Source organism: Andrena cerasifolii, chromosome 2 (genome assembly GCF_050908995.1).
Source record: "Andrena cerasifolii isolate SP2316 chromosome 2, iyAndCera1_principal, whole genome shotgun sequence".
Lineage (NCBI taxonomy): Eukaryota > Metazoa > Arthropoda > Insecta > Hymenoptera > Andrenidae > Andrena > Andrena cerasifolii.
In genome coordinates, this window is record NC_135119.1 from 18,059,461 (window position 1) to 18,075,604 (window position 16,144).

The 16,144-nt window shown below is 44.6% G+C and overlaps 1 protein-coding gene across 1 annotated transcript in view; it reads right to left on the reverse strand.

Annotated features, from left to right (window-relative positions):
- Positions 1-2,998: 2,998 nt before the first annotated feature.
- The window catches only part of LOC143366530 (uncharacterized), a 200,892-nt gene continuing 187,746 nt past the window's right edge, over positions 2,999-16,144 (reverse strand). Inside the window, exon 3 of the mRNA XM_076807675.1 lies at positions 2,999-12,246. Within this exon, the coding sequence (XP_076663790.1) occupies positions 10,786-12,246 (1,461 nt within the window). The 3' untranslated portion in view covers positions 2,999-10,785. The remainder of the gene's footprint in view (positions 12,247-16,144) is intronic.

Sequence of the window (16,144 nt, forward strand, 5' to 3'; positions counted from 1 at the left end):
TTTTTGAGGTACCCCGGCACCAATTTTGAAAAAAAAACGTGGTTTCGAGAAAAACGCGTTTAAAATGCGTTTTAGATATGCTTGGCGCTCGGAGGTGCGCCGACTCACCAGGCTATATTATCAATACGGAGTTGAATTTCGGCCTATAACTTTGAGAATATATTTTTGAAATGTTTTAGAAGCGATTTATGGAAAATATTTTGTTTCCATTTTTCTTTCGATTTATACGGTCTCCTCCCCTTAAAGCTGAGTAAGTTTCAGTTACCTTATGCCTAAAATTCCGAGATCACCTTTAATCCTTGCAGTAGACCCCAATTCAGAATCCCGCAAACTTCTCCAAATACCTAAAGAGAAACATGAGTGCTGTCCTTTCCAAGCTTAAACTTCGCTAAGTCTTGGTCGCCAAAACCATACACAGCTGCCTAAAATTTCCAAGTGACTTCAACTTAAATAATTCTAAACTGTGGTATATCCCGAACATGCCGAATCCCGCCGCTCAGATTCCCGTAGACTTCTTCAACCACCAAAGTATCTACAAACCCAACGCAAATACCTTCCAAGCTTTTGCTGCGCGCAACTACACGCGTTCCCATAAATAGGTAAGATAACGTGAAGTCAAAGTGGACTTCTACTAGCTATTACTACAAATCGAATGGCTAGCTACACGCTATACCCCGACGATACCGGGCAACAAGATTCACCTTGTATTTCGTACGAGATGATGCGATATTTACTTTTAATAACCGTCCGTGATTATAGCCAGGATGAGAAAGGAATTTATACGGCGCAATTACTGATCGCGGCAGCATTTGTAATTTGTTTCTACTCTGTCTTGTTTCCCCCGCGATGCGCATCGCCGATACGCCAGCCTCGTTCCGAGGCTGTTCGCGGGTTTCAGTAACATTGTGCCTCTAATTCGCTATGTTAACGGAACCGGGCAACGGTGTAACGAAATTAGCATTACCATCGATGCATCGGACTGGGGGATAATCATAATTACCTTTTATATCTTCATCGTAACTGTGCAGGCAACGTGGGACGCGTTTAGGGGCAACGGATGCGAGAACTCGATGCTGCTCGCCCCATCAACGATTTCAGCTTCTTGTCCCGTAGTTTTTCCATACATTCAAGCTGCAACGCTACTTTTTGCCGCCGCACGACCATTACCCGACGTCTATATGGACGTTTTCGTTTACAGTTTACCTCGATCGACCGCTTGTCGCTCCATCGCGATCTTGTTCCTCTTCATCGTTCCCTCCCCTGCGACCTGCCTTTCTCTCCCCCTTTAATGATATGTTCATGAATTTCTTCTCGCGTCCACTACGCCATGGGGCTCGCTCTTTAATATTCGAACGTCGTAAATCAACCGTTTAATAGGTTTCTAATTGACGTCACACCTCGATCACCCCTGCCAGCGATTATATTACTGTAAAAGGGGGCATCAATCCGTGTCACTCCAATGAATTGATTCAACCTTCAAGAGCTACTTATGCAGCTTCAGCGACTTTGCTTCTGTAATCCGTGCGATGGGAAAGTAATTGCAGCGTTACGTTAAGGGGGCAGACCACTGTAACGGTCCGAAATGTAAGGGTGTTTTCGGGAATTTATTTCAACCGAACAGCGCAAGTACATCAATGTATTGCTTAGTATGGTTAATAATGTACATATCGAAGGGTAGGAAAAAATTTTTTTCAATCAAATTCATAAATCCGTTTTCTGTATACTCTTCGTCAGAATGTGCGCTTGCGACAAAGTAGTGCTTGTCGCGTTGACAGTGCCCAGGCCATATGGTTAATCCGAATTCAAAAGCACAAAAATATTTAGAAACTAGAAGCCTACGTCTATTACGTGACGATAAAAAATTCAAAATCGCAAAAAATTACAAAATAGCGAACCACTGAAAAATAAATCATGTTTTCAGGGTACAAAATTGGGAAATGTTGATAAAAATAATAGAAGCAGGTCGTTAATTGAAAAACACTGATCGTCATGTAATAGCGACGGGTTTTTCGTACAATAAATGCCCTTGTTCATGTCAATTGGACGTATAGTTTTCTCTGCAGACTGTCACAAGGGAGCAGAACCCGGAAGTTAAAAAAATTCTGAAACTTTGTGAATATGCAGGGAGTTATGTCGTTGTTGCAGCAAATGAGAGATATCTCTTTTTTTTTGTAGGTGTCACATTGACGCTATAAAAAAACATTTGAAACAAATAAAAAACTCTTTTTAAATTTTGTTGTTATAGCGTAGATTAATAAATTCCATAAAGATTTATTTCATTATATGTATGTTGTATATATTGAGAGAAAAATCTTTAATAGCTTCATTTTTCGGCCGATCAAAGTATAATGACCCCTTAAATGCAAGTAGGTATGTATTAATGTCACTATATGTAAAAAGTAAAACAATTTCCGTCGCCCGTTCACATAAAGCTTCTTAATTTAGATGCATCGATAGCAAAGCCATTTTAATTCATCGTGAAAAGAACTTACCTGCATATTGGGTCCCTTCTATTAAATTATTACCGAGACTCTTTACCGCGTTTGAAAACCACGAAAGCTTTTCACGCTAAAAATTAATCGCATACGAAACATCGCTCTACTAATTCCTGTTTAATTTCCACGTTACTTTCGTTACTGTTTCCTTATAATCTTGCAATTCACGTTAGCAATTACCATTCACATCTACATACTTTCAACGTCCACTATGTGTCTGCGATAGCTCGTACCGCGACGCAAAGAAATCCTTTATCTGTATCGCGATTATGTAGAGAGTTAATTCGCGATAGGTACAAACATGTTGCAATAAAGATACCCTTAATAGATATTCGAAACGCTTGTTACACCTAACCGGTTATTTTCTTTACCGCGCTCGTAAAAGGCGAATAACAGTCCGCGAGGCAGTTCCGCGTCAGCGTCGGTCGAGGGTGGGTGTTCAGACTGAATAACGAGATCGCATTGTATTCAATAATATTTCATTTATTACTCCTAAAAATTATATGGCGACGATATGGTGGGGTTCTACGTCGAAGGAACCAGAAAGAGAAGAGAAAGTAGAGGAACGACACACATGATTCCTTTCAGAAATCAAAAATGTCAACTGGGACTCATTTTTCCATCCTTCGTGAAAATTATTCTCCCTAGTCAGTGCCACGAGAAGAATCAAACACAGACACAAGAATTATGCATTGCGGAGATATAGTGACTACCCCAAATCCAGTCAAGTTATATTTAAAGCAATATTCTTGACGATACCAGTAGTCTTTCTTCTTGGGCATTGCTTAGCGGGGCTGTACTTACGTCCTACACATCCTAAAAGGTGCTTTACATCTCTGAGTAGTGATGGGATCCGAAGCACTTCGAAGCGCTTCGAATCTGTCTTGTATATCAGGCGACTAATTCGAAGCACTTCGAACATGATTCGAAGCTTAAAACTCTTGAAAGTCTTGATAGGTCTTGGAAGTCTTGAAAGTCTTGAAAGTCTTGATAGGTCTTGGAAGTCTTGAAAGTCTTGAAAGTCTTGAAAGTCTTGAAAGTCTTGAAAGTCTTGAAAGTCCTGAAAGTCTTGAAAGTCTTGAAAGTCTTGAAAGTCTTGAAAGTCTTGAAAGTCTTGAAAGTCTTGGAAGTCTTGGAAGTCTGGAAAGTGTGGAAAGTCTGGAAAGTCTGGAAAGTCTGGAAAGTCTTGAAAGTCTTGGAAGTCTGGAAAGTCTTAAAAGTCTTGAAAGTTTTGAAAGTCTTGAAAGTCTTGATCGTATTGGAAGTCTTGAAACTCTTGAAAGTCTTGATCGTATTGGAAGTCTTGAAACTCTTGCTTCAAAGTCTTGGTAGGTTTCGAACCCGTATGTATTATGTCTACCGCCGACTCGCGGGACAATACAGTCTTAAACCGCGACCCTAGCGAGACCCTCTGGCCAAAATCAACCTGGCTAGTTTTTGGCAACTAGATGTTCATTTTCAAGACTTTCAAGACTTTCAAGACTTTCATGACCTATCAAGACCTATCAACACTCAAGACTTATCAAGACTTTCAAGAGTTTTAAACTTCGAATCACGTTCGAAGTGGTTCGAAGTGCTTCGAATCCCATCACTATTTCTGAGATCCTGCGCTTGCCTCCAAAAGACTCTAGGACGCACTGTCTTCGTCCCTGGTTATTATCACGACACCACTATACCTCTGCAATGCACAGTACCACATCGGTTTTTTCATTCCCATCTCTCTCCTCTGCAGCTTATCATTTATTTCCAAAAAGTGACGACAGGTAGGATAGGGAACGGGATCCTGGATGATGTCACAAGGTAGCGTTTCCAGAAGTTATAGCTGCGTTGATTAGACAGTAGATTCGAACGCCGCGAGGGTGCGTACCCCGTAAAGTGCGTGAAGGGTCCTCGATGTTCGTCCACCGTAGTTCCTCGTTCTCTCGCCGATATCGTTTAACAATTAAATACACTCGTTCCTAGTAGCTCTCAGTCTATGATGAATTCATCAATTAAATACAGCGTCGAAATGGCAGTGCTGGAACAGTTTCAAACGTAGTGGGGCCATTCCGAGAAGGACTGACAGAACAAGCACGCTCATCTCCGTGCTTGCCATCCCCATTTTGCTTGCTCGTTTCCTAATCCTCTTTCACCACGCGGTCGCCCATTTTCGACCTAACTCTATCGATTCGTTTCACCTCTTTAAAAACGTATCGCGAGACTTTGAATACTGATTTTAACCGCCCTGATAGTACAAGAGACGATCGCAACGATTGGGAACGCCACGCAGTCCTCGTACAGAGAATAGTGGTGGATGGAACTGCTGGTCGCTCCAATCAGATACGTTGATTCAGAACACAAAAATAGCGCGTACCCTATCGAAAATTACGCGTGACCATTTCTTTGTAGAATTAAAGAATTTGTACGTGTATAGGTATGCCGAGCAATGACTACTGTGCACGCCTGAGAAGAAGTTGGGAACCGCGCTAGATTGGAGGCTTGGCTAGTGAACTAGTATCGGGGTTTTGGGTGACTCTTGTTCTCCCACTCTTCTTTGAACTCCTTCCAGAAACGTCACCTTTGCTCGGTATACCTATAGAATTCCTTTTTTTCTTTCTTTTTCCTTTAATACAATTCAAAGTATAATCTAACGTTTCTATTATCTTCAGCACGCTACTTTTTCTCGCGTACAGCACTATCGTAAAATTCTTTCGCTGGTCATGAAATAAAACGTTTGAAATGACGATATATCATGCGCACAATTATCTTAACACATCGTGTTTTGGATGTTTCTCTTGGTTTCTCTTTATTGCGATTTTTCTTATACGATTACACAGTGTGTATAATGTAGTACGCCGTGTTACTTGAATTATCCCGTTCGCCGCAACGACGCGCGACGGATTTTCATATTTTTTTCTTCTCCTCTCTTTCTTTCGAATCACGTGCACAGAAACGAAATCGCTCTCAGAATCGATGCTTTCCCTTTCCTTCGCGTTCGCATTTTACAAAAACGTCGCTTCGCTTATTGTCTTCGTTATAGACTCGTACAGCCGCGCACGCGCGCTATCGTTATAAGAATTGTCTTTTTCTTTACCTCTAGTACCGACGAACCGCTCGTTGTCATATTCGCCGAGACACGCATACTTTATTACAATTTGCGGTGGCTGGGAACTCACCAAAAATATCGACGTTCGCGTTAAATTCCAAGACACGGGGTTGCTTGTTTCTGCGCTTCGCAGGTGACGGCACGTACCACGTAACGAGAAACTGATCGTAGAAATTTTTGATAAATATGGCTTTGTAGAGGGGACGCTTTTATTTCTTTCTGTGCGCGAGCGTAATAATACTGTTTTCTTTTGTGCAATAAGGGAACGAAAGAAAATGCGGTCGTGTGAAGTTTCACTTGTTTATATGAAGTAGGAATTAAGTATCAGCCGTGATATCGTGTAATGTTTTGAGGTTCGAATTGCTTCAAGCGAAGGTGAAATATTGGTGGAACTTTTTTAGAGATTCGATGAAATTTAGTGGTGAGAATTATGCGATGTAGGAAATGAACGAGGGAAATTTAGTGTGATAAAGCTGAAATTACATACAACGAATATATAGTAGAGAATTATGCTTTTTAGTTCTCTGCTGGGCTCCCTAAAAGCTGAATTCGAATTGCTGAGAAATTTGTGAAAAAGTGAACGTCAGGTACATCAAATTATTCCATTTCTTTTTCCTCTCCTCTTTGCGTAAGTCTTACGTCGTAAGATAAAACTAGATGGAAGGTTTACAAGAAAATTAATCTCCCTTTCACTGCTCTATCGTATTTAAAATTGAAAATTAAAGAAAGTAAGCCACGAAAAAAAAAAAGGAATTAGAAATACCCACTTTGAATAATTGGATACATTAAATTTTTGGCAAGAAATAAGGCTTTCCTCTTCTCTCAGATTTTCATCTCCTCTGCGTCAATTTTAAGTAGTTCAAGAATCTGCAATGAACTGACTGCAGATCAAATGGGAAGCATTCAATTTAAGAGACACTATGTATTGCGAGTTAAAAAGTTGGAAAACAAGGTGGTACACCGACAAGTTTTAAGTAGTAAAAAATGAAATAAATTCGACGCGTAAAAACTCCGCTTGTGGGGTTGATAAAAACGTTAGCAGATTAAGACCAACTGTTGGTGTGTTTGCGGAAGAGAATTACGGAAGCGTTTCGTCCCCGTTTTTTAGGGGAACCGAAATACAAGCATCGTGCGTTATCATCTGGAAATGGGAATTTAAGTGGCTTTGTTCGTTGGGAGCAAAGCGGTCCAATTTCAGTTCCGCCGGAAGTAATAGCGCGCTTTGTCGGTGGGCGTCATTAAACAGGTTGCGTAACTGCGATGGGCCGCTTGGGAAAAATGCTTTCTCGTTAATAGACGTGGAATACCTGTCCCAAGACGGAGATTAAACTCTGCGCGTTGTTTCTGCCATGAATATTTTCTCCCAGGCCTTCGACTCTACTTTCCACAAAGTGGAGCAGAAGGAAGGTACAGTTTGGTATAAAGAACTGGATTAGATGTACTTGAAGCTCTCCTTTTTTTGTGATTTGTAGCCTTCAACGTCTGATTGTGTACTGAAACTACGGGATTTTACATAAATAATGTACTGAATTAATTGATAATTTAATTGATAATTCTACTATTTGGTTTTACAATTCACTGTTTTATGAGAAGCCCAGCTATTATAAGAATTCAGGTAAAGTTGCACACTTTGCTTATCTTATTAAATTGTATGGAATTGTTGGTATAATTGAGTAACCAGTAATTCATTCCACCAGTCCAGGGCAAAATTAACAAAAATACTAAATTCCTTTAGAACCTCCTAAAACTAATTTATCCTGTCCCTGTTCAACGTTATTACTAATTTATAATTTAAACATTACGTTACAAACTTGCCCAACAAGTATATTTCCCCGAAGTTCTCTCCTCGATTCCTACGAATCCTGATTTCTCGGCACGTGATACGTTGAATTCTCGCGTATCATTGACACCCACGCTCCTCCATAATACAAAACGCGAAGACGTTGCACAGCTTGCCGATTATTTTTGACGAATTCGTACGCCCGAAGGACAGACACAACATACGAAGAACACATGATCGATGCGCAATGATTGATAAGTAATTATCGTAGACATATGTACACGGAGTCAGCTGTTTACAATAAATAAGTCTTTAATAAATATACTACTAAATATTAATAGGTCATTCCTACAAAGATTCGTGCGCGAGGTGAAAACATTTCTGGCGGGCACTTCATCCCCCTTTCCTCCGGTGGTTTCGCAATTACCTTAATCGAGATTCAAGGAGGCGTTACGCGCGATAGAATCTCCCTCGGAGACGTCGTCATACTTCGCAAATGTCCATCGCGCTCTGCAAAGTATAAAATGCAACTAGATAGTAATTCGGCGGTACCCTAAACGGCGAACACTTCGACAGCCGCGGTACACGTTGAATAGCGTGGCGCGCCGAGAATTTTCTCCCATCGCGAAAGGCAGTTTGGACGTTGCTGCGAAAAAAATTCCATTAAAAAATACCTTTACCGCCCGTCCCCTGCGATGCTTACTCGGTATTGCGAGGTTTTCGTACCTACAGATATCTTTAATTACTGTTAATCCTCTGTAATCTCAGTTACACTTCGAGCGAACGAAATAAATTAATCTACGCACGCGAGCCTTTAGGGTCTCTCTCTCTCGTTTCGTTTTCTTTAAATGCAAGAATTAAGTTAAGGGCGTGAGCGTATACATATTAAAGACAAGAATGAACACATGCCGCGCGGGGCCGCGGCATCCTCGATTGGTAATAATGGTTCTTAAGCTTTTAAGTCGTTACGTCGATGAGACGGTCGCATGAATCGCGCGATGAGAAATACATGGGGTGGTTTGATTTTATACCTACGACGGCGATGAGCGAAAAATAACAATTATTCTCGGTGACTTGCAGTATTCGCGCGACACTAATCCGCGCGTTTCCGTATAAACTCGTTAGTCGATCTTATCGTATTATCGTTAGGCTTCTGGCAGTCCGGCCGTGCCGTCATTAGAATACAATTTACCTTACCGTTAACTTTACGTGTAAATACCTCTAGCAACTTAATACTCTTCTCAGTAATTTAATACTTTGGATCTCTCTTGTAAGAACCGTACGAAACTATTTATTTCTTCTATCCGCCACTTCCTCCAGAAGTCACTTCCGTCATTCCTATCAGACGCACACGCTTGGCTCACCTCTGTGAGCAAATTTATTCGCCGTTCTATGAAACACCCGGCGGATTTGTACATATTTCTCATTGGATTACCACGGCGGGAATCGAATTCTACATCTCCGCAAGTTTCATGATAGAGCAAGTACACCGCGACCGTCATCGCTGCCTCCAGAATTAACGGCCACTCCATTACTCTAAATAAACAGGAACGTCCACATGGTACGCCTCCGCGAATCCCTCTAACGAATCTGAATCAAGGGGGAGTGAGGAGAAAGAAACTATTATCGCTATCACATCGTCTCGCGTATCCTTTCCATTCCGATCCGTCGTCGAGCCTAACTTCAACTCTCTATCGCCTCGACACCCTCGCGGTTACCTTCATCCGTGGTGAGCCTCAGCCGCCGAATATCCGACCCGTCCTCCGAAGCCGCGTATTTGTCCAATTTCCCTCGTCCTAGAATGCTATAACATCGCTTCTCTTACCGCCGAAACGCTCTAATTAAGGACAGACTTCCGTCGATAATGTACAAGGTGTTCCCTGTCGCCAGAAGAAAGATCAGGCCTGTGTCGACGTGACTGTGGGGATCCCCTTTGGTGGGGCGAGGATGCGCGGGCTCCTCTAAAAAACGAAAATCGCGAGAGAAGAGGGAGATGGTTTTTCGTCGACGTTCGAGGCGTGTCAGGGTAATGAGCGGTTGCGCCAGCGTTTAGCGTAATTAATATTCGGCGAGGGGCAGTGGTATGCCTCGTTGAACGCCGGCTTGTTTGCATGTTTGCGAGAAACGAGAAGCGCCGCCGCCGCGTGGGGAAGGGGGCTAATCACGGCCGATCAATTAATTCATTCATTTCTGTCGAGATATGAGGGAAACGTTTCCATCAAGTCCATGGGTAATACGGGGAGCCTTCGTTAAGAAAATACGCCCGACCGGGCCCCGCTCGCGTAATTAGTTTATTCACTGTACTCGCGAACGATCCAGAACGGCTACCAGCTTTGCACCGCGACAGGGAACCGTTTAAACGTTAAACTCGAGTCTCATGCTCGTTACACGGCCCGGCCGTTTGATACGCCCGTCTCTTTCCGTGCATAATTACGTCTATTCGAGCGACGAGGGGCATGTAGGAGGGGGAGAGAGAGAGGGAGCAGTCTTGGCAGACGGGCACTTTGTGGCGTATCGGCCCGAAATTGCTCGTTACGTGTGGCAGACTCCTGCCGTCGACACGGGCCGCGTCCCTCTTTTGGCGATCGTTGGAGGGGTGGCTCGAAAGTGAAGGGGATCGAGATCAACATTTAGATGAAGACTACGAAGTGTGTATTTGATAGTGGCCGTGAGTTTTGGGATTCTTCCATGACAAATGCTACTTTTTTAGTTTTAGACTTTTATTGTTCTAGGGGTAAGGGGTTCGCGATGGTACGAGGGTAATTGAAGGGGTTGGGAAAAGCAGAAGAAAGGAGGAGGAAGTAGCAGTCGTTCGGGGTCTGATCGACTCCACCTGCTTTCCCACTTTTCGGTTGCTCAACACCCTCAATTTTGCTCGTGGAATCTCCGTAACAAAGACACTAATGGTACTTGTACATTAGTTTTGGTGGTCGAAAGAGGTATTGCTAAAATTTATGCATTGGTATCACTGGTCTACAACGAGGGATCCTTTTACTTGCATTTATTTGATTTGCTTATAGACCATGGTAATTCTCTAACTGTTCATAGGTAAATTAGACTTTCTTTCAACAGCTTTAGTTCTTCTGACTCCTGTATGATGAAAATTCGTGAAAATTAAATTTGCCGCCAATTAAATATTCAAGCTATCCATTAAATGCGAAATGAATTCGGACCACGAAACACCAAACCACCCATTTTTGCAATCCCGCAAAACCTAATTAGGGAACAGAGCAGTCTAGGTCCCTTCCGCTCCGGGAGCGTCCGCATATCGAGCAGCGAAAAGTTCCACGCGCGGAACACGCGATGCGCACGCAATCGTCGTACATGAAGTGGAGTATGTCGTGAGTCGTAACGTAGTGTGATTTCTATGTACAGGTAAGTTTACAATGATTCCGGTGAACACGATTGAGCGGGCCGAAGGCGCCTCACATGGCCAGTCTCTCGAGCGAAGCCTCCGTGGTGGTGGACAGTGCAGCTTCCGGCGCGTCGAACCTGTCGTCGTCAGCGTCGTCGACTTCCTCGATCGACCTAGTTTCGTCCTCGTACAGCCTGAGCGTGGTCGGCGTCCCGGTGGCTTCGATCGAGCTGACCATGGTCGAATCTATCGCAGTAGTCGCGTGTTCGCTCGAAACGGTCGACGCTGGGTCATCGTCGACGGATAGGGATTCGGACAACGACCGTGGGGTGTCCTCCGGGAGCTCCGCGGAAGACAGGCTCGAGGCAGGGGGGAGTCGATCGGGAACGGTATCAGGAACTTTCACGGTCATCGACTGGAAGTTTAGATCGAGGATCGTGGTCGTTTCGTACGCGCTCGTGGTAGCGGAACGGTCTACCGTTTTCGTACGATTTCTCGCGAAAGCTTTGCCTGTTCTACGGGGGCCTGACGCGCCGGCGTTCGAACCGCCGCTGAGCTTGCCCCTCTGAGAGGGTGGCTGCTTAGTCCTGCGCTTAGGCGAGACTCCTCTCCCGGAAGGGGCGGTTGACGCACCAGGAGACCACCAAGAGGAGGAGGATGTTGCGTAGGTCGGTACGGAAGTTGCCGTGGGCACCGCAGACGTGCTGTCCGTTCTGCCAGGCGTGAACCTCTTCCGTCCCAGAGGCACCGCTGGGTTCCTCCTCGCCGGTGGCCCCTTCTTCTTTTTCTTCTTCCCGTCCGTCAAATTAGGCTTTTTACTTTGACTCATGCTGCCAGCGGCGTTTAGTTTTTTTGCGTTTGACGCTGGTGCTTTGCTCTTACCGTTGCTCGCGGTGACATTCCTGCCGCCGGCATCCCCCTCGGCCGCCTCCTCTACCCGCAGCTTCCGCTTCTTGGACGGGACCGAGAGGGCCTCCCTGCGACAGGCCTCCTCGCTCGCCGCCCCCTCGCAGGACCTCTTCGACTCCGGGGAAGTCCCATTACGGCGGGGACCCTCGCTCCTGGCCGCGGGCGCCGTCGCCCTGCCGCCCGCCTCCGTTATTTGGCACTGGGGGCCTGGCTTCTCGCCGGGCCTGCACTTCCGCTTCCTCTTCTTCCGCTTCTTCCGCTTGCGACACCTGAACTTGTCCCTGCCGTCCTTCTCCTGCACGGGAAGGTTGGGACAGAGCGACTGCTGGAGCAAATCGCCGCGATGGCTGTTGTGACGGTGACGGACGTTGTGCTGTGCGCCCAGCATCCGCCTCTGCAACGCCTCCACCCGCTCCGACGGGGCAACCTGCGTCAATACTCTCGCGTACGCCGAGAGCCTGCCCAGGTTGTGACCTTTCGCCTGCACCCTCCTCGGCTGGCCGTGCCGGTTAAGGCCCAGGTATAGGGTCTTCTTCGTCGTTGACCATTTCGCTGAGCTGTAGGTGTTGTAGTTATGCTGCTCCAGGGTCTCGTTGAACATGCAGTCGTCTGTGTACTCGTGCTGAAACACAACATTGGAGAAATTACTTTCAGTTTCAGCAATGAAATTCGAGGTTCAACTGGGTGGGAGTTATCAACGTTGCGTCTATCGAATGTACTATTTCACCGTTGCGTCATGAAATTCCGTGGATTCACAAAACCTGAAGAGGTACTAAATATTCTTTAAACATAGGAGCCGAAACCGATCAGCAGCGTCAACCACCACGGCTATGCCGACTCTCCCGGTCTCTGTCTTCCGAACTCCTCCTAAATAGAAGCCACCTATGTGCTAAAGTCACCCACTAGGTCGTTGCCTAAGTGTCAGCGTATGCCTACTACATAAAGAAGGAACTGAAAGACAGCAGAGGGGTGGGAAGTGGACCCAGAGAACAGCTACCAACAGATCGTCGACTAAAACAATAAGGATTCTCGCTTTCACGCGTAGAACCTCCTTTCGGTGGAACATTACTCACAGGAACGACAGCTTTCCCCATCGATTGCGGGGAATCACTCAAGAACAGAAGGCCCACATTACTCGCGGTGGGCTGGGCCAATAAGAAGCCGTGGATGGAAAAACGCGGCACGAAATCGCGCGTCATATGATTTAATGGAAGGATATCCTCTGGATATTCCCAGAAGCTCCAATGGATCCTAGCCGTCGTTATCAATTCTGCGCGCCAATTATTCGTCATTATCACGTTGTAATTGCACGGCTGTACGTTAGGGGCAAGGGCGGGCAGCCGAGCGGCCTGTGGCCCCCTGTCCCCCGGGTTTAACACGCTATTCCGTTTCGCCGCGCGCAAAACGGGGCTAACACTGGGCGAAATATTAACGGGCGCTTCCCGATGGACGCTAAATGAGCATTAAGCATAATGCGGAACCAGCCTGACCGGCCCGCGGTTGCCCGCACACCGAGCATTATGTTTTCGCTAGCGTTACGCCGCGCTGTGATTTTCGCTGTCCGCTTTATGGTAACTCGTTTCTAGACGAGCGGAAGCGGCCGCGGTCTTCATCGGCTCTAATTACAGCGTTTATCCGGCTGGCTGGCGGAAAAATCCGCGATGAACGCGCGCTCACGGCCGTAAAGATACGCGGCAAACGAAAAACCGACTTTACGGCGCCGAAACCGACCGGCCAGCTGCCTGTTTTTCATGCCGTCCGGCAAATTTACGAGGCTACTTCGAAACCGTCGGAATTCGATCAATCCCTCCCTCTATCCGCGCGTGGTTTTTTAATACGCGAGTCGCGCGAATTCCGTTGTATCCCTGCCGTATCGGATATCGACGAACCGAGCTGTTATTGATTGTTAAGGGGAAATGCAGTGCTGCATGCGGGCTGGAAGAACACCTTGAAGGCGTGGCGGAGACAGCGAACGACTAGAATGTTGCGCGTTTATGCGATAAGAGATCCGGTGCGGATGAGTTAAGGGGATAGTAAAGTTGGGTGAAATGATATCGTGTCGGTGGTGAAAATTGATACCGGATTCAGGCTTTAATTGGGACGTAAACGAGAGTTGCGCTTGCGCGTACCTATGTAGTTGTTGGCTGGGGATGTTAACATAATACTTTGCTAGGGAGTTGACAGAATTTTTCGGTTGTCGGATGTAGAAAGTGTTACCATTACGGAGCATGTAAGCGTGTAATGGTTTGGGTGTTCGAAGATGGCGGATGACTGCCTACATTGTCACGCGGTTGGGTAAATGTTAGGGTTTTAAGAGTCTCTGTAGTATGCTACAAAAGGTATATGCGGAATGTATATCATCATTTTCATTACGTTAAGAATAATGTCAGAATTATGTATATATGTTGTAAAGGGAAATCGTTATTCTACCATTATAGATAATTACTTGTAATTACGTGATTATGCAATTACCTACATATTTTGCATTCGATTTACCGTATGGGAAGCAGCTTCTGGTTTTGAGAGTCGGTTTTGATGGTCTACCCGGTCTACCGCATGTAATGTTTACGATGTAATTATAATATTAAATATTTTATTCTATTTAGAATATATTAAACATTTATCGAGGATTCGTCTAAGTAGGTACACGTATTCGGGGAGTATAAATGGAAACGTACGTATATACGTCAGACACCACTGTCGTAAACACATCAAACATTTAATTTTCATTGCAAAGATAGGCAAGAAATTTTTGAACAAAAATGTTAAGCAATTAAAGTACTAAAGCTACACGAATTCAATGAAACTGTCCGTTTCTCCTTTGCACTGCAACCATTTCTGTTTTTGGTACGAAGTCGAGCGAAACCAACAAGTAGCACCTAAGTAAAGGGACATCTATCAACACGTTATCAGAACCCACCAATTTACCTCTTTCATTTTGAATCTTCGCAAGCTATAATCATCCCATTGGCACGTTTACGAATTTTACTCCACTCCCAACTATGTACTTACTACAACCTCAATATTCGTACACCCGAAGCAGCGTAAGTACAAAACAGCGCCTCGGTAAAGTGTTCCTCGGATGAGAACGCTTTTTAGAGTGATTCAACGTCGAGCCACCCTTCTTGCTCGGCGACGGTCATTCCCGTGACCGGTGCACGCCTCCCGCGGAGCTAAAGAGCAAAATTTCTGCCATTATAAAAATCCATTCGCCATCGAGTGGAAACGTTGCAGTTCTTAGACGATGCAAATTTGTGTGGAACAGGTTTACCGAACGTGTAATTAGAAAAAAGGACGCACAGGAGATAACGTAATCTTTCGTGGCAAGATGTAATTACAGGGACTTTAGAAATATTGTGCTTCGGTTATTGACAGCCGACCAGAATCTTCAATTATCCATGAACAGCTTGTTCTTTCGCCTGTCACACTTTCTTGCAACCTCTCAGGCTTTTCGTGGATTAATACGTTATGGCCGAAGTGCCTGTCGATGGCTATCGACATGCTATCTGGTGCTTTGGAGGAATTACCGAGACCGTTGTATTCTATGGAAACGCTCTACGGCATTCTGCTTCGATTATGAATCCTTCAGGGAAGTGTTAAATACTAGCGTGCCCTTAAATCTCTCTTAAAGTTAACTGCAATGCCATCGCAGTGTTCAGACACCTTTCTAATAGGTCACGGTTTGCATGCAAGCCTTAAAACATAGTATAATGTGCGAGAAGACTACTTAGGGTCGTGAAAGTGTCGAGGATCTTTCTCGAACTCCACGTTTTACCCCTGGTCCACGCCGAGGCGAACAATTTTAGCGAAAATTTTACGCGCACATGTTGCTAACACGTTGTTCGCCTCAGTGTTGGAGGTAATCATTTGGAATTCCGAAGGGAAGGAAGATTTTCTGGACGTTCAACAAGGGTAAGTTTTGAACGGCAATAAATGACATTGAATGACCTTGGAACACCAACATATTATAGGTCACCGAATTCATCACGGAACGGGTTACTTGGCCATCTGAATAAAAACATATAGTTCCATTTAAAAAAATAATGGTAACCTAGATAAGGTGTGTGACCATCGCAATAACGAATAGTTTAGGAGATGATTACGTGCGAAACTTCAACCGGGGCATCCTGTATATATTTCTTTAACGTACGGTCGTTGAGTGGTTGCTCATTCGTTGTTGCGGTCAGTGTCGGGGGGCATTTGGAGTTCTTCTTTCCAAAAAACATGGTGCCAAACAGGGATGTTTTGCAAAATGGAATGGTCTCAAGAAAAAGTACTTGAATAAATCAGAGATTCTGAAAGATCTGACTATCTCTGGGACATGCATGTATGTATACAATATATGTATACATATAATTCGTTAAAAATTTCTAATTATTTCCTATCGGTATTCTATAACTTTAAAAACGAAGCATCCCCTAACAAGAATTTTACTGTTTCTTTTTTTTTTAAAGAAAATCTGTTATAAAAACGAAGCATCCCCTAACAAGAATTTTACTATTTCTTTTTTTTAAAGAAAA